The 23925-nt window shown below is 60.6% G+C and overlaps 1 protein-coding gene across 5 annotated transcripts in view; it reads left to right on the plus strand.

Annotated features, from left to right (window-relative positions):
• The window catches only part of DAGLA (diacylglycerol lipase alpha), a 61508-nt gene that overhangs the window by 22872 nt on the left and 14711 nt on the right, over positions 1–23925 (plus strand). For 2 of the 5 annotated variants that reach the window (XM_059144110.1, XM_059144119.1), the window contains exons 2-8: positions 13661–13799; positions 14188–14399; positions 15779–15880; positions 16303–16441; positions 19766–19853; positions 21807–21941; positions 22486–22563. In XM_059144110.1, the coding sequence (XP_059000093.1) occupies positions 13705–13799; positions 14188–14399; positions 15779–15880; positions 16303–16441; positions 19766–19853; positions 21807–21941; positions 22486–22563 (849 nt within the window). In that variant the 5' untranslated portion in view covers positions 13661–13704. Of the gene's footprint in view, positions 1–13660; positions 13800–14187; positions 14400–15422; positions 15456–15778; positions 15881–16302; positions 16442–19749; positions 19854–21806; positions 21942–22485; positions 22564–23925 lie in introns of those variants that run through there. The other 3 variants (XM_059144129.1, XM_059144138.1, XM_059144148.1) reach the window with 3 other exon arrangements.

Raw genomic sequence — 23925 nt, forward strand, 5'->3', positions numbered from 1 at the left:
CAGGTCCTCCTGCACGGGCCCTCCTGGGTCGCTCTCCCCTTGTGGCCTCTTCCCTCTGGCTTGTCCTGCAGACCTCAGCCCCTGCTCCCAATTCTTAAGGCAGCTGGTCCTCGCCTCCTCACTCAGGCTTTGACGGGTCGCCCCCTAGGAGCACGCGTCATGGAATTTTCCCCGGCTGTATATAAAGATTAGCTTCAGGTCTTTATTTTTTCTCTGGCCCATGGGCTCGGAGAAGCCTGGCCGCACGTCGTCAGCCCCGCCGTGTGGCAGGTACCCCGATGACTCGCGGGGTAGGTGGGGACCGGCTGCACGCACGCATTTCGTTTTAACGAGCTGTCCCCTGTGTTCGCGCTGCCCGGAGCCCACCCCGGAGCTCCTCCTGCTCCTTCTTCCTCTTCCATCCTCCCTGCCCCAAGCCAGGGAGCCTGGAACCAAACCCTGGCCATGTGGGAGGGTTGGGGGTCCTCCTAGCCGCTGGACCCCGGGGCCACCTCCTGTCCTATGCTCCTGGGGTGGGCAAGCCAGGGGCTTGGGGCCTGGGCCTGCCAGGGGTCTGTCACGGAGAAGAGGGCTCGCTCATGCCAGCGGCTGGAAGAACGAACAAGGGGCCACACTTTCTAGTAAAGCACTACGAGGGCGACTCCATGAGGCTTCCAGTGTGACGAGAAGTCGGAAACCAAGTGGAGTCTCGGTGTCACCGTGGGACCAAGGAAGTGGGGGAGGGGCCCCAGGGTCAGGTGATTTGGGAACCTTCTCTCCTGAGCTTGAGGCCAGAGGTGGGTGGCCTTGGGGCTGAGTCGGCAGCCTGGGGCACCGCATCTCCTTTGCCGGGCGGCCGAGACTTTGGTCTGCTGGGACCTCGTGTCCTACACTTGCCATAACATGGTAGAAATGGCGGCCATGGGAGGCTCGGGCCTGGAAGCCACAGCTGTCTCCCTCAGTGTTGGGGCTTTCCTGTTCCTGGCCAGGGCCCCGCTTCGTGTCGGCCGGCTCCCAGGCTGCAAGGATTTTCTAGTCAGACAGGCTCGGTCTAACTGGCAGGGAGGGGGTGCCCGGGAGGCCCCAGAGCCCACGATTCTAGGTCATCTCCTGCAACATCCAGAGGCAGGAATGATATTTATAGCAGCCCGTGGCCACCAAGGGTGGGGAAGTCAGCTGGAGCTGGGACGCGGGCCACCCCCTTCGGTCCCCTAGCTCTCCCTGGGTCCCTCACTGCCCACCCCCCACGCCGGAGCCTTTCTGGGACGAGCAGTGAAGGGCTGGGCCTCCTGTGAGCACAGACACGGTCACCCTGCATCCCCAAGCCCTGGAGGAGATGCGGTGCCACTTTCTGCCCGGCAGGAGCCCCGGCCTCTGCCCGTCTGGCCAGGACCTTGTCGGTCTCCACGGTCCCAGGTGGGCTTCCTGTTAGCACTCAGCGCCTGGCCCTGCTCTTCTCTCTCTGTGCTGTCAGCTCCTTGTTGAGAAGTTCCATCCTTGGAGCCACCAGCGGCTTTGCTGACCTTCCTGGAGCCAGCAGGGGTCAGTGAAAGGCCTGCCTCATCTCTCCCGGTAGCAGGCAGTTCAGGGGGCGGTGGATACCTGCCCCACGCTGGCTGGGAAGAGGCTCTCCGGATGCCCATTACCTCCCTGCTGTGTCCTTGTGAAGCAGGCTAGAAGGGCGGCGGTCCCAGCCCGGGGTCCCCAGCACTGTGCCGGGCACACAGCCCCAGCTTCCCCTCCTGCCACGCCCAGGGAGCAGGCCAGGAAGCAGAGGCCACCGAAGTGACAGCGTGACAGCGTTCAGGCCCCAGGCCCTGAGGGTGAGTCCTCTGGGAAAGAAAGTGACGCCAAACTCTGGAGTCCTGGGTCAAGCCAGCCAGGTCCCTGCTCTCTTGGAGCCTTTACCTACCCACGTACAAAGTGGGTCCTCTGGTCCTGCCCAGGGGTGAGCAGACAGAAGAAGGCTGATGCTTCTCAGCTGCCTGATGCGGTCACCCCCGTAGTGGGGGCCTGGGCTCCTCTCCCAGGCTTTCCTCATTTCCAGACTGTTGCCTGCAGCTTCCAGGCCCATCCCCCCCAGGCCAGGGGAGAGGCAGGGGCTGCTGTGGTTTCTCCCAGGGAGCCCCGGCATGAAGGAGAAGGTGCAGCAGACAAGACCAGGAGCCCATAGGAATGGGGGCCCAGGCTCCCCCAGCCCTGTCGTGGGCTGATCAAGCAGGGCAAGGGCCCTGAGCTTGCCTAGGGAGGGGCCCCTGAACTGAGGGGGGCCAGCTGGAGGGGAGGAAACCCCTGGACTTGCTCTGTTCCCAGCGGATGAGAGACAGAGTCAGGAGCAGGAAATGGGCTTGTCCGATGGGCAGAGACGGGCGGGGACAGGGGTTGGAGGGGGTGGGGGGGCGGTTGGTGGAGCTTTACAGCCAGTGGTGGCAGCTTTAATCTTATTTAAAGGGCATTTCAGAGCCATAAGATGCTTTTGAGGAGGGGGTTGATTTCATTAAAACTGTTAACTGTAGCTCATGCCAGCAAGCACCTCCTCTGGGACGGCCCCTGCTCTCAGCACTGCCCAGCTGTGTCCTCACAGCAGCCCTGGGGAGGCACTGTGAGCACCGTCCCCGTTCACAAAGGAGGAAGCAGAGGCTTCTGTAGTTGATTTGTCCTGGCAAGTGGTCCCTGAAGGTCACAGCTCAGTGGACATCTGAGTGAGTGGAGGACAAAAGCACGTCTCGCCCTTCCCTCCATCCAGGGGCAGAGGACCTTCTGAGCCCCTGCCCCTTCCTGGAGGCCCCAGAGGTAGCTGGGGCTTGGGTCCAGCTCTGTCATGGCATGGGAGCAGGGAGGGGTGTCTGCCAGGGAGCCAGTCAGCTGCAGGTCCCAGTCAGAGCTCCTGCCGCCGTGTTTCCTGTGACCCCCTTTTGCTCTCAGGGCTCAGGCCAGGCGGACTCTCGTTTGGGCTCCTGCCTGGAGCCCCAAGACCCTCTCCTTGGCGTTCTACATCCCAACCAGGTAGAATTCCAAAAGTCAAGGCCAGAGAGGACCTGAGAGGTCATCCTGTCCATTGCCTCTTGAATGTTTTTAAGCACCGAGACTGTTTTGTTCCAATAAAATGTTACGGGGAACCCCCACATGTAAAGCAGCTGACATCAACTCTGACTGACACAGCACGTCAGCCCCAGGAAGCCCCAGCCGTGCCTGTTTGGCCACTTCCCCTTATCTGGGGGTCCCTGAGGGTTTCCAGAGCCCCACTTGGAATAGTATGGACATCCCTTCATTGGACACAGGAGTGGAGGGCCCCCTAGGGGCGGGGCCCAGGCCTGGGCCTCTATGCTGTTGAAAGCCCCCCCACCCCATCCCTGCCATCCAGGTTCTTTGGGGCAGAAGACGTTGGCTCTTGCTGTCACATACGGGAACCCTGCAGATATCCTCCCCCGGGAAGGAGCTAGTATTACATTGTCACTCGATGCCTGCCTGCTTCCTTGATGCCCAGGGAATGGTAGAAGTGAAACCCAATCACCCAGATGACTGTCCTGTGCCCTAGATGGCCATGCCGCCCACAGAGGCGGCCCCGCCGTGGACCCATGGCCCGTGCAGACTCTGGGGGGCCTTGCCCCTAGTGCAGCCCCGACCCCAAGACCCAGCGCACAGCCTGAGGAGGCACAACAGGACGGTGCCACTTGGGGTTCGCTGGGCGTGGGGCAAGCTGTCGGGCTGGGTGTGGCCCACTGAGCAGTCTTATTAGCAGCCTCACAGGGAACCTCTAATGAATTAGAAGGTGCTAATTCCTCTCAGAGGTGTTGCCAGCACCCGGGACAGGGAATCATCTCTCTGTGAAGCTCTGAGAAGCCAGACCCGGGCATTGCGCTGAACTGTCTGGTAGAGGGTACGGTGGGGGGCGGGGGGCTCCCAGCAAGGGGCTTTCACGCAGGCTCTGTGGGAGACCAGACAGGGAGGGGCAGGGGGTGGCCGAGTGGGATGCTGCACTGAGCAGGGGGCCATGAAGAGTGGGCCTCTGCCCCTTGGGGTGTCCTGAGTTTGAGCAGTGGGACGTCCTGAAACCGCAGAGCTGCAGGGAGTTCTAGCAAGAGCACACAAGCACATCCTTGGCTCAGCCCCATGGTACAAGCTGATGGGATGGTGAGTCCCACCTCCCAGGCTCGTTTCTGGTTAAAGGAGGCGGGACCAGGGAAGCCTCAGGGGGAGCAGGTGGAGGTCGCAGGAGAGGGAGGCCAGGGCAACACGGAGGCTGGCAAGGGTGAGGGAGATGTGGGTCAGCCTGGGAGCCAGGGATAGAGCTGGGCCCCCTCTGTTTAGGGGGGTCGTCTTAGATGGCAGAGAAATTAGCACTCCTGCCCCACCTCAAGGAGCAGGGGCTCAGTGCAGGGAGGAAAAGGTCTGAGCACTCAGGAGACATGATGGATAGAGGACACGATGGCAACTGGCGCTGTCTAGGAGCGAGTGCTTTGTGTGTACTCCGTCACTTCCTCCTTGCGACCCGCTCCGACGCAGGCCACCTGCACCATCCCGTTCTGCAGATGGGAAGTCTGAGGCTCAGAGAAGTGACAGTCACAGACACCTGGAATTAGGATTCACTGCAGGGCTGGAGGGAAGGCAGCCGTGGGCTCCTTGGGGGACCATCCCCCTCCAGGTCCGAGCACTGGAGGGAGGGAGGGCTCCAGGGAAGCCGGGGAAAAGGCCTGTTTCAGCATGCGGGAGGACCAGGGGCAGTCGGGAAAGGCCTCCCACTGGGTGGAAACAAGCCTGGGGCCCAAGCCTGCCAGCCTGAGCCATCCCCCACCCCAGACACCCCAGTTCCCAGGAGGAACTGGCCCGGGGCTTGGAGACAGCCAGGCAGCGCCATCAGAAGGTGCAACCTGGGCCTCTCCAGGGTACCTTTGTGCCAGGCATAAGAATGAGTGTGGAACAAGGGCCCTTTCCTAATTTCAGTAAAATAAATAGCCTGAAGAAGAACTGAGAAACAGAACCTGGCCTGGCCAGAACCTGGAGGACCCCTTTCACTACTGGAAACGGGTCCTTTGGGCCCTGGCTTCACCTCTGGGAAGGAGGAGCAGGGGGAGGGCCGTGGGGTGAGAGGAGGGCCCGGGCCCTCCCTCCTCATTCCTCAGCAGCTAGTTCCCTCCCTGAGCAACTAGCAGGAGACCAAAGGCCCCAATTGATTCCCAGGGAGCCGGCTGGTGTCAGTGACAGGGCCGGTGGCAGATGGCAAGTCCTGTTTGTTGCAGAAGAGCAGAAAATAATTAGCGTCAGGATGAGAGCTGGAGCCTCTGTGATAAATGGAGCCCTGAGGGGGCTCCTCAAGAGGCCTGGGAGCACAGCCTGCGGCTTCCTGGCCTGGCTCGGCCGCTTCCTGAGTGAAGTTGGGCAAGTTGCTTAACTTCTCTGGGCCTGGGCTCCCTCATCCTTAAAATGGGGTAACATGAGCACTTACCTCATGGGCGTGTTAGAAAGATGGAGGAGGCAGTATTTGTGAACTCGCTGTCCTATCGGGCACGAATCAAGTGCTATATAAGGTTAAAAAAAAAATAAAATAAACAGGTGTTGGGGCGCATGGGTGACTCAGTCAGTTAAGTGTCCAACTCTTGGTTTCGGCTCAGGTCATGATCTCAGGATCCTCGCTCAGCCAGGCGTCTGCTTCAGAGCCTCTGCTCTCCCTCCTGGCCACCTCCACCACTCACATGCTCTCTCTCTCTGAAATAAATAAATCTTTAAGACAAACAAGCAAGTGTTAAAATACTTGTCGGGGCCACTTCTGGGCCCAGCCCAGGATGGCTAGCAGTCAAGGCCCCCAGCAGCGAGGGCTCCTCCTCTTCATTCTCCTCTCTGAGCCCTGTGCCCAGCCCCAGACCGCTTCTCCGTGGGAAGGGCTGTGGTCGGCAAGCAGGCGGATGTGGCTCAAAGCCTTACTTGGCTCCCGACTCCATGGATTATGTAATCTTCCTGAGGCTCCGTCTCCCCTCAGGTGACAGAACAGTCGCGCGCACCTGCAGAGCTGTAGTGCGGGGCAGAGGAGGCCATCCTGGTGGGGAGGGACGGGGAGGTGTTTGTTAGTCAAAGACTCTGGGGACAGAAGGGATGGGGCAGGGGCGTGCCCCTCCTGCGCCCCACCACACTAGGCACGCCGTGTTAGTCCCCGGGCCCATCGTGTGCTGAAACCCAGCCCCAGCCCTGGGCAGACTCGGCTCTGCCTTCTGCTCGGGCACAGCTGAGGCGTGAAAAGCAACAGCTTTTGGGCCCCTAACTTGGGTAGCACACACCCGGGCCCAGGCTGGTGGCGCACGCGGCCCCCAGCCCACGCGTGCTTGCTCTCTGTCGCCTCCTTTGGCTTCCTCCCCCTTCCCATGCCTTCCAGAGCCCTGCCTCCATGTGGGGCCGCAGACATGGCCAGGAGAAGGGGCATGGGGGGGCATGGAAGGACCGTGCAGGTCTCTGTGTCTGTGCATGGGAATAAGAAGTCGGACAGAAGGAGGAGGAGATTTTTTTTGTTTTTTGTTTTTTTTTTTTCCTTTCAAGTAACTCAAAGAGACTGCTTGAAATCCCAACTCCTTGTTGTGGGATCTTTGGGCAAATGTTGCACGTCCCCGAACCGTGGTTTCTTCATCTGTGAGGCTGGGGTAACAGCCTGGTGAGGCTGGAATGAGGCCACATTTACAGCGTTCACGCTGTGCTCTCTCCCGGCCCCACAGCCTGCTCACCTCCAGACAGGCCGTGGGGGCCCCCTGGGCTCACGCTGCCACGTCTGCGCAGTCGGCCAATACCCACTCTCCCACGCGGTGGTGGGACCGTGAGTCTGCAGCCACACAGGGACCTGGAGACTGCTCTGTGGTTTCCAGGGCCCTGCCACCTCACTCTGTGAGGGGGAGGTTGGAAGCCAGCTTGTGGGTTCAGAAGTGGGCATGTAGTCGAGGCCTGCTCCCCAGAAGCAGCATGGCATGGTTAAGACATGGGCCCTGGAATTAGGCTGTGTGACCCTGGGCAAGTCACTTCACCTCATCCGTAAACCACAGGTAGCAGCAGTACCCGCCTCCCGGAGTTGTTCTGAGGACTGAGTTATGGGTATGAAGGGCTTAGACCAGGCCCAAGACGTGGTAGGCTACTGACAAATGCTAGAGGAAGTGAACCAACTGGTTCCCCACCTTACGGGTAGGCCGTCTCCTCCCCATCAGCCTGATACACGGGAACCGGCCTGCAGATTCAGGAAATCAGAACCAGGTTACTGTGTGTCGACCCCCTGCCTCTGCAGGTGCTCTCGAGGACACCACATGAGTGAGCAGGAAGGTTAACTAGCTCTCTGACTAGCCACAGAGCTGATAAGGTGGCAGGGTTGGGGTCTGACCACCACCGAAGCCCATGCTCTGGTCACTGCTAAAGAGGGCATGGGCCATTGTGCCAGCACAGTTTGGCAAGGCGGTGGCCCATTAGTGAGCCCGTCCCAGCCAGGATGGAGCCTCTCGGGGCCACCAGTCACCTGGCATGGAAGGACCAGGTCAGTCCTCCCCAGGTCAGACACCCTTCCCCACCAAGACTAGAAGAGCTCCAGCCTCCCAATTCCGGAACAATCTGAATCGGACCCAGAGAGCCTGGAAGGCAGCAGGTGCCTGTCCCTCTCCCATTTGGAAGCACCTTCCCGTTTCAAAGCCCTTTCAAATGGGGAATCCCATTCATTGTTGGGTAGGGAGGGAGTCCTGGGCCCTCCCCTCAGGGAACCAAGGATCAACACACCCCGCAGAGCTCAAAGAGACCTTACAGACTACCCAGTTTCCTTTTTCTCTTCGGCCACCGGGAAGCATGGCTGGTGTCTAGTACTAGTTTTACACATGATTTCTATGAGACCCTTTATGTCTTCTTAGCTGTGTGCAACCAATTCCCCCCCACCTTCTGTTTTAATTGCCTTAGTTTTTGTGCTGAAGTTGGTTTGTTCTTAAGTTCATACCCCACCTCTTCACTGTTCCTGGTTCCTCTAAGGCACACGCAGCCATTTATTGTGAAATCGAGTAAACACCAATCTAAGTACAAAACCACACCCTGCCTATTGGTAGCCCAGGCTCCTCATTCTCCAGAAGAGGAAACTGAGGTCTGGGAGGGGGACAGTGACACTCTGGCCTGGAGACAGTGCTCTTGGTCAGAGCCTGGCAGCTCTAAACGTGGCTAGGCCTGGCCCCGTTGCCAGCCTCAGCAGGCAGGGGTAATTGGAGGGGCCCCAGGCAGGTGGGCTTGGGTCTGAGATCTCCTGTCTTTTGACTGCTGATTGGCAAGACTAGTGGGGCCCCTGCCACGGGAGGTGGAGAGCTAGCCATGGACGACTCTGTTTGAAACGGAACATGTGGGTGATGCCTTCTTGGGGACAGATCTCACGTGGACTGGCCAGCTTCCGACAGGGTCACGCGTCAGAGCGTGAAGGAGAGCTCTCTCGTGCGGAGCTGGAGTGGGCTGTACGTGAGGAAGAAGGGCGGGAGCCAGCTCCAGGAACCTGGGACTGTGTGTCCTCGTCGTGACACCATAGGGCAGGATGTATGGGGAAGTCGGGAACCCCAGGCGCCTTTCTGAACCTGCTTCCTCGCCCATGGAAGGGGGCGACAGGGCTGTTTCTGAACTCCTTCTACCTGACGTTGCTGCGCTGGATGTGAGTCGGGTGGCAGCAGGTATAGGCCTGTGCCTCTGGTGACAGGGCTCCTGCTCTTCAGGAGGTGGGGGGGTGGCCTCTGAGCCCAGGGCCTCCTTCTGGAGTAGTGCTGCTGGAGGAGCGCTGGCTGGCCACTTCCTGTGTGACCGCTGCTATCCTCAGCTCATCTAACCCTGTGACAGTTCTGAGATAAGTACTGTTCTTAGCCTGTCTTAGAAAGGAGGAGCTGAGGCACAGAGAGGTAAGTAACTTGTCTAAGGTCACACAGCCTGTCGATCCAGAGCCAGCACTCAGGCACAGTCTGTTTTTAGAGCCTGTGGACTGAGGGCCCTTGTCTTCCTGCCTCCCTGCATCCCGGCCGTGAGGGTGAAAGGTCATTAGTCCTGAACTCAGGGCACAGGAGGTGCTCACATGATGGTGGGACCCATGGCCCAGACCTGCTGGTTGTCCCTTTCTTCCAGCCCGCACCGTGCATCCTGTCTCCTGTGGGGGCTGGGCTCAGCCCGGCTCCAGTGACCTGGCCCTGCTCCCGTCTCCCAGCAGCCCTGGGCCATCCGCAGGGTAGATACAGCAGCCGTGCCCTCCTCCCTCAGCTGGGGGCTCTCGGCACCCTGCTGGTTAGTACCCCTGTGAAGGGGCTCTTCTCCCCAAAACGTACTCCCAGGGCCACCCCCCAGGGGACCTTAGGATCAGAGGGTGAGGCCCAGCCTGAGGTGCTTTAGCCAACCAACCCCCAAGGCCTGGGGTGAGGGCAGGTGAGCCCGGCCAGGCTTAAACCTGTTCAGTCCAGCCCTTCCCACCAGCTGGAGCCAGCCGTGGGAATCAGCAGCACCTGGCCAGCCCCCAGCCCCCAGTCACAGAGCACCTTGCCAACAAGTCCCCAGAGAGCCCCCCAGGAGCTCGACGATGACAGCCCTACGGATAGACTGTGTGACCCCAGGCAGTTCCCACTATGGCCCTCTGAGGGGGTGGTGTCATCCCCGGTTTGCAGACCAAGAAAGCAAAGCCCAGACTGTGAGATGGTGCTCAGGGGAGGCACTGGGGTGGGACATTTCCCAAAAAAGCCAAGCATATGTGGGAAGAGGTCTCTTGTGGCTGGAGGGGAGCTGTTGCAGTGGCTTCGTGGGGATAGAGCGGTGGTTTGGGGCTCGCAGTGGCTCAGGAGGAGAAGGGCTGGTTTGGACTAAGTTGTGTTCAAACCCAGGGGCACCGTCAGACAGCGCTGCAAGACCCAGGCCCATCGGGGCTCTGGTGGAGCCGGAGTGGGGATAGGCATTGAGGAATCAGCAAGGCTACTCTACGGCCCTGTGCCCAGGGCCACCTGGGATGAGCTGTCTGGGGGTCCTATAAGGGGCAGCCTGTTCCGCCTGAGAAGAGTGGGGGTTGGGGGCGGGTGCTGCCAGGGACAGTTTCAAAGAGGCCATGACTTGACTGGCCTGGAAGGATGAGTACGCAAGGCATGGAATCTTCCAGTGAGGGGTTTTCAGGGAGACAGCAAGTTCTGGGGGGAGCTGGGAAGGGAAGGTGGGGCAACGGGAGATGGGGCTAGAGTGCCGCTCTGGCCGGAAGGGGCTGCCTGGAGGCTGTTTCGACGTGCTTGTAGCCAACTGTGTCCTGAATCCCCAGGGGTTGGAGAGTATCTTTCTGGCCCAGGACTCAGAGGGGGCCAGGCGCCGCACACGGTTGCACAGCCTGCCAACCAGAGACTAAGACCCTTAGCCAATGCCCGAGGGGCTTGGACTTTATCCCACAGGTTTGGGGAGCCATGGGAGGTTTCTAAAGTAGGAGATAGCTTGTGCATTTTTTTTTAAAAAAAGACTTTTGTATCTTTAGAGAGAGGAACTCCCCAAATGGCTAACATTTAACTTAGGGGCCTGAACCAGCAGCAGGGGGCAGAAGGGGACCCCCAAGGGCCACTCAAGTCAAACTATCTACGTGAGGAGGGTCTTGGTACCCCATTCAGACCTGCCTGAGTTGGGGTCTAGCTGGGGGATATGGGGAGCCCCCAGCAGTGTCCCTGTTCCCTTCTGCTAGAGGGGGTACCATGCCTGCCCTGGAGGTGCCCCCAGATGGGGGGAGGCCGTGTGCCCCACAAATGCATTTGTTGGGGGGGTGTCGACCCTGTGCCCCAGGGAGGAGAGCCAAAGGAGGTGCTTTGTGGCAGCCCCAGACCAGGAAGTAGCCTCTGCCTGCCCCCCCAACATTTCCTCCGGATGAAATCACATCCCAGCAGGGGAACAGGCCCCCATTGTGAAGGGCTGGGGTCTCAGAGAAAGGGCGCCTTTCAGGCCCTTAAAAATAGCAGCCCTGAGATGGATGAGTCCGCATGGAATGGAGTGGCCCATCCTCTCCCAGCAGCATGGGCCCTGTCACCCCCATCCCACACACCCGTGACCTGTCGTTGACCAGCTGGAGCATCTACTGGCCCAGGCGGGGGAGGGGTGGCTGGTCCATGCGGCCGTCCCTGGCGTTATCCAGCATGTCTGGGGCCTCTGCAGACGGTGTCCCCTGCAGTCCTCTCCGGAATTTTAGCAGGTGGGGTCGAGTGACATTTTACAGATGAGGAAACTGAGGCACAGATCGTAAGTCCCACGGCCAGCGGGTGGTGGGGCCCAGGTTCGAAGCCAGGCAGTGTGGGCACCCAGGCCTGTGCCTAGGATTCTGCAGTGGTGCGCTGGCTGCGGGGCTGGGCTGGAGGAGCAGGGTGTGGTGCCCAGGCCTGAAGTGGGGCACCTGGTGGGGTCACATGATCTAGGTGGACACCAGCGCTAACCACGGCTGCTGGCCTCAGGCTGGTCGCCCCCCTGAGCCTGGTCAGAGGCTGCCACTGGCTGTAGCTCTCGGGCGTCTTGACCCGTCTCAAGCTGGGTCTGCAGGGCTGGGAGCCAGGCGCTCCCCACCTTCCCGCCAGGGACCAGAGAGGGCGGGGCCGTGTGTGCTTGCAGGTGTGGGCTAAGGAGCATTAGCCAGTCTGGACTCCCAGAAGTGAAGGGGCTGGGGGATGAGGGGGTGGGTGCCCATCCAGGGGATTGTGGACAAGATGTTCCAGGCAGGACCTCCAGCCCCCAGCCCCCAGCCTCTCTCAGGAAGGCACTCCCCTTCAGCCACCACCACCACCACTGCCACCACCGCAGGGGTCCTTCAGATTAGGGGTTTAGAAGGGATTGGAAGAGCTGCACCTGCTGGGACCTCCCCCACCCCCACCCCCCACCTCTGCTGGCCTGACCTCTGGGTCATGTGAGGGGGCTCCCTGAGTCCCGCATTTTTCAGCAGAGCCACCTGGAGACAGGGAGGGGCTGTAGAGAGACGGGGACTGAAACACCAGCTGTGGGCAGCTCTGGCCTGCCCCAGCCAGGCTGCCACCGCACGGTGTCCTGGCTTTTTCGGTCCGGGGGTCGCTAGCGCTGGTCAGGGACCCTTGTCAGGGTTGCACCCTGCTGGAGCCCCACACCCCCGCCCCTGCCCGGCCACTCTACCACGCGGCTCTGGCTCTGGGCTCTTCATCCTTCTCCCCACTTCCCAGAATCCGCGCTCTGACTCCTCCTTGGAGAGAGTGGGATGACATCACTTCCTGAGGGGGGGAGGAGTAGGCACGACCCCGCCAGCCTAGCCCGCCAGCCCGCCCGCCAGGCCGCCAGCTCACAGGGAGCAGCCTGGCAGCGGCTGGCTGAAGTGGCCGCACCAGAGAGAGCACGACAGAGGCGGGCCAGCCTGGACATGCCGGCTGGCCACCTGGCCCAATAGCCCCTCATCCAACCTGAGGGCTGTGCCCACCAGCCGGGGGATACTTGGTCACTTGCTTCCCAAGTGATGCTGGTCTCCGAGGACACTCGCTTTCCCCGGAGCCGTCACCGGGGAGAGGAGGACTTGCCACCCACCTCTGGACCAGGTGTCATGTAAGCCTCTGGGCCTGGGGGCAGCTGCCTAGCAGCGGGGCACACACCCCCACAGCAGGGGTTCCTCAGCACAGTCCAGCACAGGGCAGCCCTGGAGCCCCTCACCAGTATCTCCCGGACCACCCCCTCCATCCCATGTGGGGAGCCTCCTGGCCTGCAGTGTTCCCTTTGCTCCTAGGGCTCTGGGGCATGGGGGTCCTAGACTCTTAGGTCCAAGCTCCACCCCGAGCTTGCCTGTGGCTGACTTGAATTCAGCTTTAGAGAGCTCTGAACTGGGCAGCGAAGCGTACGTGGCTCAGGGTAGACACGGGATATGTGGGTCCCAGGAGGATAGGGTACCCTGCAGGACTCCCTGCCCTTCCAGCAGAGGGGCTGGGTAGCCCCAGTTGTGCCTCTGACCCTGGGTCCCGGCTGTGTCCCTGCCCACCAAGAGGCATAGCTGTGGCCGGGCATTCTGTCTGGTGAGTGCGAGATCAAGTGCCAGAGCACGGGCCCAGGGCTCCAGCAAAGCAAGAAACTGAAGACCTCATTCAGCACATCTTTCCTGAGCGCCTGCTATGTGCTGGGTGCGCTCTCTTGCCTCTGTACTTGCCAGATCCATGTGTACCCTTCCCCCCACCCTCCCCAAGTTCTTCAGCCCTCAACCTGTCTTGTTCAGTTTGTGCTGAGGGACAGGCTGGTGCTTGGTCTGGAAAGCTCCCCTCACACACCCCCACCCCGCCAAGGCTCCACACACTGGGCTGGATCTCCTGGAGAAGAGACAACAGGGGAGCTGGGGGATCCCCTGACCCCATGGAGGGGGAGGCAGGCGGGTAAGCCCAAGTCATTAATGGAACTAAGTAGTTACTATTGTAGTAACTCCCGGGAGAGCCAATCCCAAAGGGCCGGCACCAGGCTTGGGGGCAAGAGAGCCCTCGGGTGAGGCGGCAGCCCATCTCTGGCTGCTGAGTTCCTTTACAGTGGCTCTGAGCGGCGAATAGGGTTGCAGGTGGATCCTGCCCAGGGATAGCTCAGCATTTGCAATGGTCTGGAAGCAGCTCGGCTGTGGGGCCTGGGAGAGATGCTTCTGTGCTGGGCACACCTGGCCAGGAGTGCAGTAGCCCCAGGTGCCCCAGCGGCAGCCACAGGGCCCTCCGCTGTCTTTCAGGAGGTGAGCACCAGGCCCGCTGATTCTCTGCAGAGCTGCCAGCCATGCCCGGGATCGTGGTGTTCCGGCGGCGCTGGTCTGTGGGCAGTGATGACCTCGTCCTGCCGGCCATCTTCCTCTTCCTCTTGCACACCACCTGGTGAGTCTTAGGGCCATGCCACAGGCCTGGAGGAAGGCTTTCTAGCCGTCTGACCTGACCCTGTCGTGCTCCCGGCTCCTAGGAGTTGGTGTCTGGAGTACCCATCGCTTAGGGAAATACCCACGTGGAGCGCAGAGACCCTGCCTGGTCCCCTGCCGGACCGGGCACCATCACCGGGCAGGGCTGCCGCCGCTGTCCCCCCATGGCCAACAGCTGGGCTCCCTGCCCTCATGTCCCTGTCCCTGGCCACCCATGTCCTCAGAGGCCAGGTGGATGGTGGTCCTGAGCCCGAAGCAGTGCAGCCCCTCCACCTGCCGCGTCCTGCTGACCAGGGTCCATGGAAGGCACCTGGACTCCCTGGCCCCCTGTGACACGTGCATCTCCCCAGGTTTGTGATCCTGTCTGTGGTGCTCTTCGGCCTGGTCTACAACCCGAACGAGGCCTGCTCCCTGAACCTGGTGGACCACGGCCGCGGCTACCTGGGCATCCTGCTGAGCTGCATGATCGCCGAGATGGCCATCATCTGGCTGAGCATGCGCGGGGGCATCCTCTACACAGAGCCCCGCGAGTCCATGCAGTATGTGCTCTACGTGCGCCTGGGTAAGGGCCGCCCCGGGGGGTGGGGGCTGCTCCCCACCCCCTTCCACCCCCCCCCTCCTGCTCCATCACTCAGCCGGCCAGCATCTGTGGGGCCCACCCGATGGGCCAGGCCCTGGGCCAGCACCAGCGGCCAGCTGAGAGCCAGCAGACTTACGGGGCTTGTGGTCTAGACCGGGGAGGGCAGACTGTAGCCCGAGGGCCACATCCAGCCTGCCGTCTGTTTGTGCAGATAAAGTTTTATTGGCACCCAGCCACACTCATTCATTGACGTACTCACTGGTTCTGCGGCAGAGCTGAGTAGTCAGGACAGAGATGAGGACCCACAAAGTCTAAAATATTTTCTCTGGCCCTTGCAGGGGAAGTTGTCGGCCCCTGTTCTAGGCCAAGTGCCTCTCTTCTGCTGCTTTGAAAGCCTCCACCAAAGAGTGCCCCCCCTTCCCTGGAAACCCCTCAGGGATCCGGAGCCGCTCCCTAGAGGGCCTGCCTGTGTCCTTTTTCTGGGCTTGGAGTTCAGCTGCTAGTCCCATCTTTCTGAGCGAACATTTCTCTCCTGCTTCCGCGAACTGTGCTAAGCCCTTCCCCTTGTTAGCTGAGGGAGGAGCCATTACTGGTCTCCCTTTATAGATGAGGATTCTGGGCCACCCCCGCCCCAGCCCAGGGAGGTTAATTAGCGCCCTCAGGGTCACATGGCCAGTGTGCGTGTGTGCGTGTGTGTGCGTGTGTGTTTGTGTGTGTGTGTGTGTGTGTGAGAGAGAGAGAGAGAGAGAGAGCGCGCGTGAGTTGAGATTAGAACCCAGGTTGTCTGTCTCCAAAGCCTGGACCTCAGCTGCCTCAGGTGCTGCCTGCGAAGCTGGGGCCTCAAAGGCTGCCTGTGCCCCCGGGGGCCCCCCTGGCCTGCTGGGGCTCCTCGCCTCCTGCCCTGAGTGCCGGAGCCTCCTCTGGGAAATAGCAGTCTCCGTGAGATGAACCGTCTCTCATCTCATTCTCCGCGCTCCTGTAACGCAGACGTTGTCACCCCATTTTACAGATGAGGAAGCGGAGGCCCAGGGAGATTAGGTAACTTGCCTAAGATACGTCTGATACCAGAGTTCATGGACATAAGTCTAAAATCCCGAAAGAGCAGCGAAATGCCTCTTCATCCTCCGCCTTTCCAGTCCCCTCTTAGGGAGGCGTCGGGGCCTGAGGGTGCTTCAGCTAGAACAGGTGGTGGGTACGCTGTAGAAGGATGGACTGGTGGTGGGACAGCCACGCTCCCTGGGCTCTCTCTGCCCGAGGCCTGTGCTGGGGGGGGCGGGGGTCTGGTGCCCCTGCTGCAGAGGGGTCCTTCCGGGGCAGGCGGACTGGAGCGCCCTCCAGCCTGTTCCCTGCTCTCCCCGCAGCCATCCTGGTGATCGAGTTCATCTACGCCATCGTGGGCATTGTCTGGCTCACTCAGTACTACACCTCGTGCAACGACCTCACTGCCAAGAATGTCACCCTCGGTATGTCAGCCGTCTCTAGGGCCGGGAGGGACGGGGTCAGCTCGGAGAGGGGGAAGCTCAGGCACATCCCAAGGGAAGCGGTTGCCGGACAGACGCCAGGCAGGGTTGTGGCTGAGGCTGTGGGCTTCTTCCTAGGCCCGGCCTGCGCCCTTAGGGGCACCTGGTGTGGAGGAGGGGTGGGCAGCAGGGGAGGGCTCCTCGGCTCCTCACCAGGAGCCCCTAGATCTGCCTGCTCTGTGCTGAGGGTGGTCCTCGGGGTCGTGGCTCAGCATGGGACAATCAGGTGGCCAGAGGCCAGGGTTGGGGGCTGCTGGGCCTCGCTCTTGGGCCCCAGAAGCAGACTGATTGGGAGGCAACAGTGCCCCTGAGCCAGGGAGGCTCCCCCAGCACCCGACCTCTTGCTTCCCACTGCTGCCCCGCAGGGATGGTCGTCTGCAACTGGGTGGTCATCCTCAGTGTCTGCATCACCGTCCTTTGCGTCTTCGACCCCACGGGCCGCACCTTCGTCAAGCTCAGAGCCACCAAGAGGCGGCAGCGCAACCTGCGGACCTACAACCTCCGGTGAGCAGACAGGGTGGGCGGGCAGCCCCGCGGAGGTTCACGGAGGGGCGGCCGGGCTGGCCCTGTGCCTTCCGAACCGCGTGCCGGGCCGCATGCCGGCCTGCAGGAGCCGTGCGCATGTGTTACAGTCCTAGCCTCTCCCAGCCTCAGTTTCCTGGTCTGTAGAGTGGGAATCACAACAGCTCCTGCCTCTGACGGCTGCCGTGAGATTTGAATGAGCACAAAGCGGTTGGTGCTGTGCTCACCATTTGGTACGTGCTCGGCCAGTGGGGCCGCTGTGACCATTGGCTCCACCTTCGGTGCTGCTAACGCCAGCGGTCATCATAGCAGGAAGCAGGCCTGAACCAGGCCAAGCAGCACGCACCCTCACTGACAGCAGCTCTGTGAGGGGGCTATTAGCATCACCCCCTTCACACAGACAGAGCAGGAACACAGAGTTGTGTGACTTGCCCCAGTGACCCAGCTGGGAAATGGCGGTTCTAGGCCCCAGCCCGGGTGGTCTTGCTTTAGGGCCCTTGCTCCTAACCACTGGGCTGGGTGGTCTCTGGGATGAAGGGGGCTGGAGAAGGTTAATCAAGGAAGGCTTCCTGGAGGGGGTAGGTTTTGCACAGGGTTTTGAAGAAAGGGGAATGCTGTGCCATGGTAAAGAAAAAGAGGGAATCCAGGGTCATAGTAATTCCTGTTTAGTCAAAGAAAAAGATGCGTGGGGCAGGGAGCTTCTCCTGTGTCTTAGGCCCTGCCCTGAGCCCTTTCCCACCATCAGTCCGTTCAGTACTTTTGCAGACCCTAGTGCCCTTAGGAGGCTGATTCTATGGACGAGGAGTCTGAGTTCCAGGCAGGGCAGGTCACTTGCCGCAGGTCACGCTGATGGGGAGCAGACAGGCACTCCATCCCCAGGACAGGGGATTTGGGGGACCTCGGTGGGCTGCCCAGGCCCCCAGGCCCAGTGGGAATTCTGCTTTGAGCTCCCCCTAGGCCCTCCACGTCAGCTCAGCGCAGCAGCCAGAGCCACACCCGTGCCTGGGCTGGCCACCTCCCAGCCCAAAATACCAGGTCTCGGAGCCAAGGCCCCAGAGCCCGTTCTCCCAACCAGCGTAGCAGGCCATCACCACCCATCCCGTTTTGCTCATTCTGAGCATACGCCCCCACCTGACCTGGTTTCTGGGCTTCTGGGGCCCTGGGGAAAAAAAAAAATCTCCCCTGCCTGACTCTGGGTAATTGCCTTTGGGGCCAGGGAAGCTAATGCCTTTGCAGCTAGGGGCTGTCGTTTTAATTAGAAAGTTTTCCTGCGGTTTCGGGCCGTGTGGGGCTAAGTAAGAGGCCTCAGAGCTCACGGGCTCTGACCTGTTGCATTTTCTCCAGCTGTCTGTGGGGGCCGGGAGGGCAGCCTAGGTTGCGGCTGGGTTAATGTGGCTACCGCTCAGCCTGGTCTCCACGGGCCCTCCACTGACCCTCTGAAACCAGCAGTATTTCTAACAAGGACATTTTCACGCCCGCCCGCCCTTCATCCACTTCCAGGTTTGGGGACGGATGCACGCCCCCACCCATGCTGCACTGACAGATTATTTTAGCATCTGGAAGTCAGGAACCTGTTTAAGTCCTGGGCCTTCTCTCCTTTCCGTGAAATCTGGTAGGGGTGGAGAGATGGGTTCTTCCCAGCATGGCTCACTGGGAGCCTTGACCTTGGATCTTTGCAGGGGTGTCTGCACTCCCACGGGGGTGCTGGGTCCATGAACTTGCTCTTCAGATTCACTCTCTCTCTGCCTAGTGTTCTTCTCTGCAGCCTAACTGATGCATCAGGCCAAACCTCGCCCTGGCTCCTTCTTCCTCCTAGTGGGCGAATGGGGGAATGCAGGAAAGCCTACAGTCAGCACTGCCCTCAGCCAGAGGCCCAGCAGGAAATACTCTTTAAATGTTGAAAAGCACCTTAGATTAATTAGAAAGGGTTAAAGAGTGTGATGCTCTGGGATCCCGGCCTGTGGCTTGTCAGCTCACTCTCCCTTCATCAAGCCCCTGGCAGGGGGATGTCGCTTTATGATAAGACTGCCCAAGTCCCTAAGAACTGGTAGATCCCAGAAGCACCAGTTCCCTTGTACCCTTCGTAACCTGTTCTAACCCCCTCTCTAGCTCTGGAAAGCCCTGTGGCCTTCCCTGTCCCTGTGGGCCACTTCCATAAGGAAGCAGCCCTTCGCTGCAGAGGGAAGCCAGAGGGCTCAGGAAGGAGGGCCTGGCCTGTCACTCCTGATGGATACTAAGTGCCTTGCAGGCATTTGAGGCCACCCATACCTTCCTCTCTGGACCACCAAGCAGCAGCAGCAGCAGGGACCAGAGGGAGGGGAGGGCACATGTCACAAAAGCTTGTTCAGTCTGGAAGCTTACATATTTGATGTTGGTTCTCCTAAATTTATGCTCAGAACACACTGACTTCAGAGTACTGGGTGGCTCAGTCCATTAAGCGTCTGCCTTCAGCTCAGGTCATGATCTCAAGGTTCTGGGATCGAGCCCCACATCAGGCTCCCTGCTCAGCGGGGAGTCTGCTTCTCCCTCTTCCTCTCCCTCTGCCCCTGCTCATGTATGCGCGCGTTCTCTCTCTCTCTCAAATAAAAGTAAGTAAAATCTTTAAAAACAAAACAAACGAACACACCAACTTCTGGGCTCCCAGCACTGGAAGGACCTCGGAGGCTAACTGGCCAGCTGCTCCGCCTTCCAGTGCAGTGTCCTGGACACCCCGACCCCCCATCATAGCAGCTAGACACATTGAGGCTGGGGGTGGGAATGGACAGACGTCAGCCACGCAGATGACCAGTGTGGGCCCTTGTCCCCTCTAATGTAACAGATCCAAGGAGTCGGGAGATGCAGAGCCTCACGTGCCCATTAAACTTCCCCCCCAATACAGAGAAGGTTGTGTATCTGAAATCCCTTCCAAGGGGAAGCAAGTCTGTCTGACAGGTCTGCTCCAGTGACTTGGCCAAGAGGCCCAGCACCCTGCTGCGGGGTCCCAGGGCTTTTAGTTTGAGGCATTGGACACCTGGGCGACAGAGTGGTCCCCAGTTTGGGCTCCTACCTATGAAGCCTCCCTGGGGCATGCTGGTGTTCAGTCGGCCAGAAGCTGGGAGTGTGGCCAACCACATGCCGTTGTAGGCCAGCAGGGGTCCCCCCCCAGGGGACCTTGGCCAGGCCCAGGCCCAGTCCCTCCTAGACCCCCTGCTGGAGAGCCCTTTGGTGGGATCCTTGAACAGGCTGCCCTGCTCCCGTCGCAGCTGGGTCGTGTCCCTTTTGGCCCCGCCCCCTGACCTCACACATACCAGCTCTCTCCCCTTGCAGGCACCGCTTAGAGGAGGGCCAGGCCACCAGCTGGTCGCGCCGGCTCAAAGTGTTCCTCTGTTGCACTCGGACGAAGGACTCGCAGTCAGTAAGTACTGGGGGGATCGCCTCCCACCGGCTCGCGTCCTACTGTCGGCCACTTAGGAGCCCTGGCTCCTTGGCAGAGCCAGGTGGAGCAGGGCAGCTAGAAGGGCCTGAGCTTGAAGCAGGAGTAGGGAGGGGGACCTGGCACTCACTGGCCTACCGACTCCCTCCAGCACGGGGAACAGCCACTTCCTGGCTTGGTCAAGGGGATGCAAAGGTTTCAAGACCTTTCATCCACCCCCTTGGAACTTAGTTTAGGAAAGGAGATACTAAAAAATCAGGGTGACCTGAAAGCAAAGAAAAGCAGTATGAACATTCCCAGCCGCAGAGGCCTCTGGAAGGCCCGTCGGGGCGGTCAGGTGCTGAGCCCCAGACGTGTACGTGCTTGGAGGAGGGCACAGAGGGGCCCAGTGCTGCTGGAGAAAGGCCAGCTCAGCGGAGGGTGGCCCCTGGGGGGAGGTAGGGCCCTTGGGGTCCTCGACGCAGACCCCCCATGCACCCTGGCAGGGCCCTTAGAGACCATCTAGTGTCCCCCCCCGTCCCCTGCCCCTCATTTTTCAGATCAGACAGCTGAGGCCCAGAGAGGTGGTGTGACTTGCTCAGCGTCCCACAGCTAGTTAGTGGCAGAGCCAGTGAGGTCAGGAGACCACTCCTCCCTGAGCCAGACAGCAAGTGCCCTCCATTGGAAGCCACTGGAAGCCTGAGTGGCTCCTTCCCTCCAGCAGCCCCTGGTGAACTGTAGAGTGAGTAATCAGGTATAAGAAAGTCCTCCGCTCCTCCAAGGTTCCCTGGTGGGCGGGGATCACCCCATGGGCCTCTCTGGGGGGTGGTCTAGGGGAACATACCCACCCCTCCTGGGCATGTGGCAGACTTGGGGCTGATGTCAGAGTGCTGCAGGGTGGGGTGGCCCAGGACCCGGGTCCCATCAAGCGCTGGGGGTCAGGTGCAGTGCACGTTTTGATCACTCTGTGCTCTGTGGCTTAAAATCTGAACTGAGTGCCCAAGTGACAAATCAGGCCCTTCGTGTACAGTTCCGTATTTGTAGATGCAGCCGTATAGGCCCCTCGCAGGGCGGTCAGCGGAGCCCGGTGGTAGCTAGTGCTGTCTGGCCTCGTCAGGACTTTGAGTTTGCAACCCTGGAGTTTTGTTCTCTTAAAAGTGTCAGGCACTCACAGGTGAAACCCTGAGAGTGGGAATCACTGGCCATGAGTCTGCACCCAGCACAGCCTTTCCCAACAAGCTAGGGAAGAGGTTTCTGAGGCCGGGAGGAGGCCTGGCCCACTGACGGGCATGGTGGCCTCTGCACGCCTCCTGCCTCCTGCCCTCCTGCCCGAGGCCAGAGGGGCAGCCAGCCCAGTGTCACAGCCTTCTCCAGGCCCATCATGAGGGTCCCCGAGCCTAAAGCCGTGGGCAGGTGGGGGGAGGGGGACTGCCACCCCAGAGGCTCCGCCCCGTAGGAGGCCTTTCAAGGTCACAGCTGGTGGGAGGTGGGAAGAAACTCAGTGTGGGGAGGCGGCAGCCAGGAGCTCAGTTTTGGCTTCTCTGCTAGAGAGACAGGCGGAGGAGAAACAAGCCGGGCCGAGCAGGCCTTGATTCCTAGTGGCTGGGGAAAGAACAGGAAATGGCTCACGTTGGCATCTGTGCATGGTAGGCGGTGATGGTGAGTGCCATAGGAGCTCTGAGGACAGAAGAGGGCCGGGAGGTGGAGGTTTGGTGGCTGTCACACACAACTCTGGCCAGGTCTGCAGGGCCCAGAGCCTAGGCTAGGGCCCTCGGGGTCACAGTTACAGAGGGCCCGGCGGGATTAGACCCAGCTGGTGCCGAGCAGGTGCCTGGGGCGAGCTGGCACTGAGCCTGGAGCAGAGCCCCAGACCAGTGGGATTCACGTTGGGTCTCTTGCCCTCTCTCCGCTCCCCTGCCCCCACCTCCCCCACCCCCCCGCCCACGGACTTCACAGGATGCCTACTCCGAAATCGCCTACCTCTTTGCTGAGTTCTTCCGAGACCTCGACATTGTGCCATCTGACATCATCGCCGGCCTGGTGCTGCTCCGGCAGCGGCAGCGGGCCAAGCGCAACGCCGTGCTGGACGAGGTGAGTGCCATCTCTCCTGCGGGCCTCTCCCTGCTGCCCTGCTGCTGCTATGCCCGCTCCCTGGGGTCCCTCTGGTCACCCCCTGATGCCCCCTCTCCTCCTGGCTCTAGCTTGAGGGTCTTCTCGCTGCTGGGCCAGCCGCGGAGGCTTCTGACCACAGGGCCCTCGTGAACGATGCTTGGAGCCTCGGCCCTCCGCACTTGCCTCCGTCTGCCCCCCGCCCCCAACCAGCACCCTGACCCCCACTGGGGTCTCCCAGCATCCTTTCCAAAGCGCGGTACCCTCGGCCTGGGCAGGAAGGTCCCTGGCGCAGGCTGGTAGGGGGTGTTTGATGCTTTCAGTGGAAAGGGAGCAACTAGACATGTGAGGAGACCTCGGATTTAGGGACAATGGCTGGGTCACGGAAGAGCTAGAAACCACACCCTCCTTTGGGTGTTCAGGCCCTTAGGAAGCAACAGAATCAGAGCCCGGGGGGACCTGGACCCCCTATCTCAGCCGTGCCTCCTGGACCTGGGACAGCCACCTTCACACCCTGGTTTTACAGGCGAATAATGACATTTTGACCTTCCTGTCTGGGATGCCAGTGACTAGAAACACCAAGTATCTCGACCTCAAGAACTCGGTGAGTCAGACCCCCCGCACCCCCTCCCCACCCTGGCTCCTTTTCCCTCTGCCGGGTGGCCTGAGCAGACCCCCTGCCGGCCGCCCCGCAGCATGGGGGGCTCCCGCAGCTCTCCGCCATCACCTCCCTCCTCACCACCCCTTCGCCTCCCCTTCCTCCTGAGGACCGCCCCCGTCATGCTGGTCCCACGGTCAAAAGCCTGGAATCTGCTTCACCACCCTCCGAATGTCTGGCCCTGGCTTCTTAAGATCGTGAGGTTGGGGGGTGGCGGGGCGAGCTGCTCAGACGGTTGCAGCCGCTGTTGTCCTGGAAGGCAGCACGACACAACGCACTAGTTTCGAGCTCTTTTGAGCGGTGGAACCTTTTCTCAGGCATCTGTACTAGAAACCCGCTGTTCACAGGTCAAGGTGGGACCTGCCCTGTGGCCAGGGGAGCTCTTCCCCACCACAAGGGCACTGTGCTGCCCAGGCTGAAACTGCAGCCGGCGTCCTCAGGAGCAAAGCGATTCGCCGCTGTCACTGTGACCTTGAGCAAGGCCTCTGTCCCCTCGGAGCATGTTTCTGCATGGGTGATGGTGCTGGGCACACCTTCCAGCCAGAGCTCCAGTAGGGAGGAAATGAACCATTCCGAGTCTGGCTCCCCAGTCGGGGACCTATCAGAAAGGATTCCTCCCTTGTATCTAAATTGCCTAGAAAATCCTCCAGTCTCCATCTGTCCCCACTGTCCAGAGTGGGTGTGCATGTCCCCTCCAATCACGGTGCCCGAAGCAGGTGCCCAGCCCAGCCTCGCTTACCCCAGGCACCCCGGGCGCTCTCACCATGTGAAGGGGGAGGTGGCACAGGCAGGCCACCGAGCCTTGAGGTACTGGGCTCCCTGCCTGCCGGCACCCCACCCTCCAGCTGGAGCCAGAGAGGATAATTACCTTCTCCAGATCATTCCTAAAGAGCAGATAGAGCTGGCCCGGCAATGGTTCCGCCCCTCTGGGCCCTTATTAAGGTGCTCCCTACTTCACTTCAGAAGATGACTAATCACCCTCTTTAACTTTTACAAGGTGACTAATTCCCCCTAAGTGCAGGAGCCCTCCAGCGTCTGGCACACCCCGGACACAGGAAGCCGCTTTGCGGGGACACCTGTGCCTCCCACCTCCTTCCAGCCCATTGGGCTGATCACAGTAGCCACTGGCCTCAGATGCCAGGTGTCAGGCTGGCGCCTTTCTCTGCAGAGATCCCTGTCTGCTCCAGACATCCCTGGGGAGCCTGTGACTTGGCCCATCAAACGAGAGTCTCCCCATATTTGCAGACAAAGAACTTGTGGGCCGAGAGGCTGTTGATGGCTTGTCAGGTCCCCCAGCATCTACAGCGC

The sequence above is a fragment of the Mustela lutreola genome, chromosome 1 (assembly GCF_030435805.1).
Source record: "Mustela lutreola isolate mMusLut2 chromosome 1, mMusLut2.pri, whole genome shotgun sequence".
Taxonomy (NCBI): domain Eukaryota; kingdom Metazoa; phylum Chordata; class Mammalia; order Carnivora; family Mustelidae; genus Mustela; species Mustela lutreola.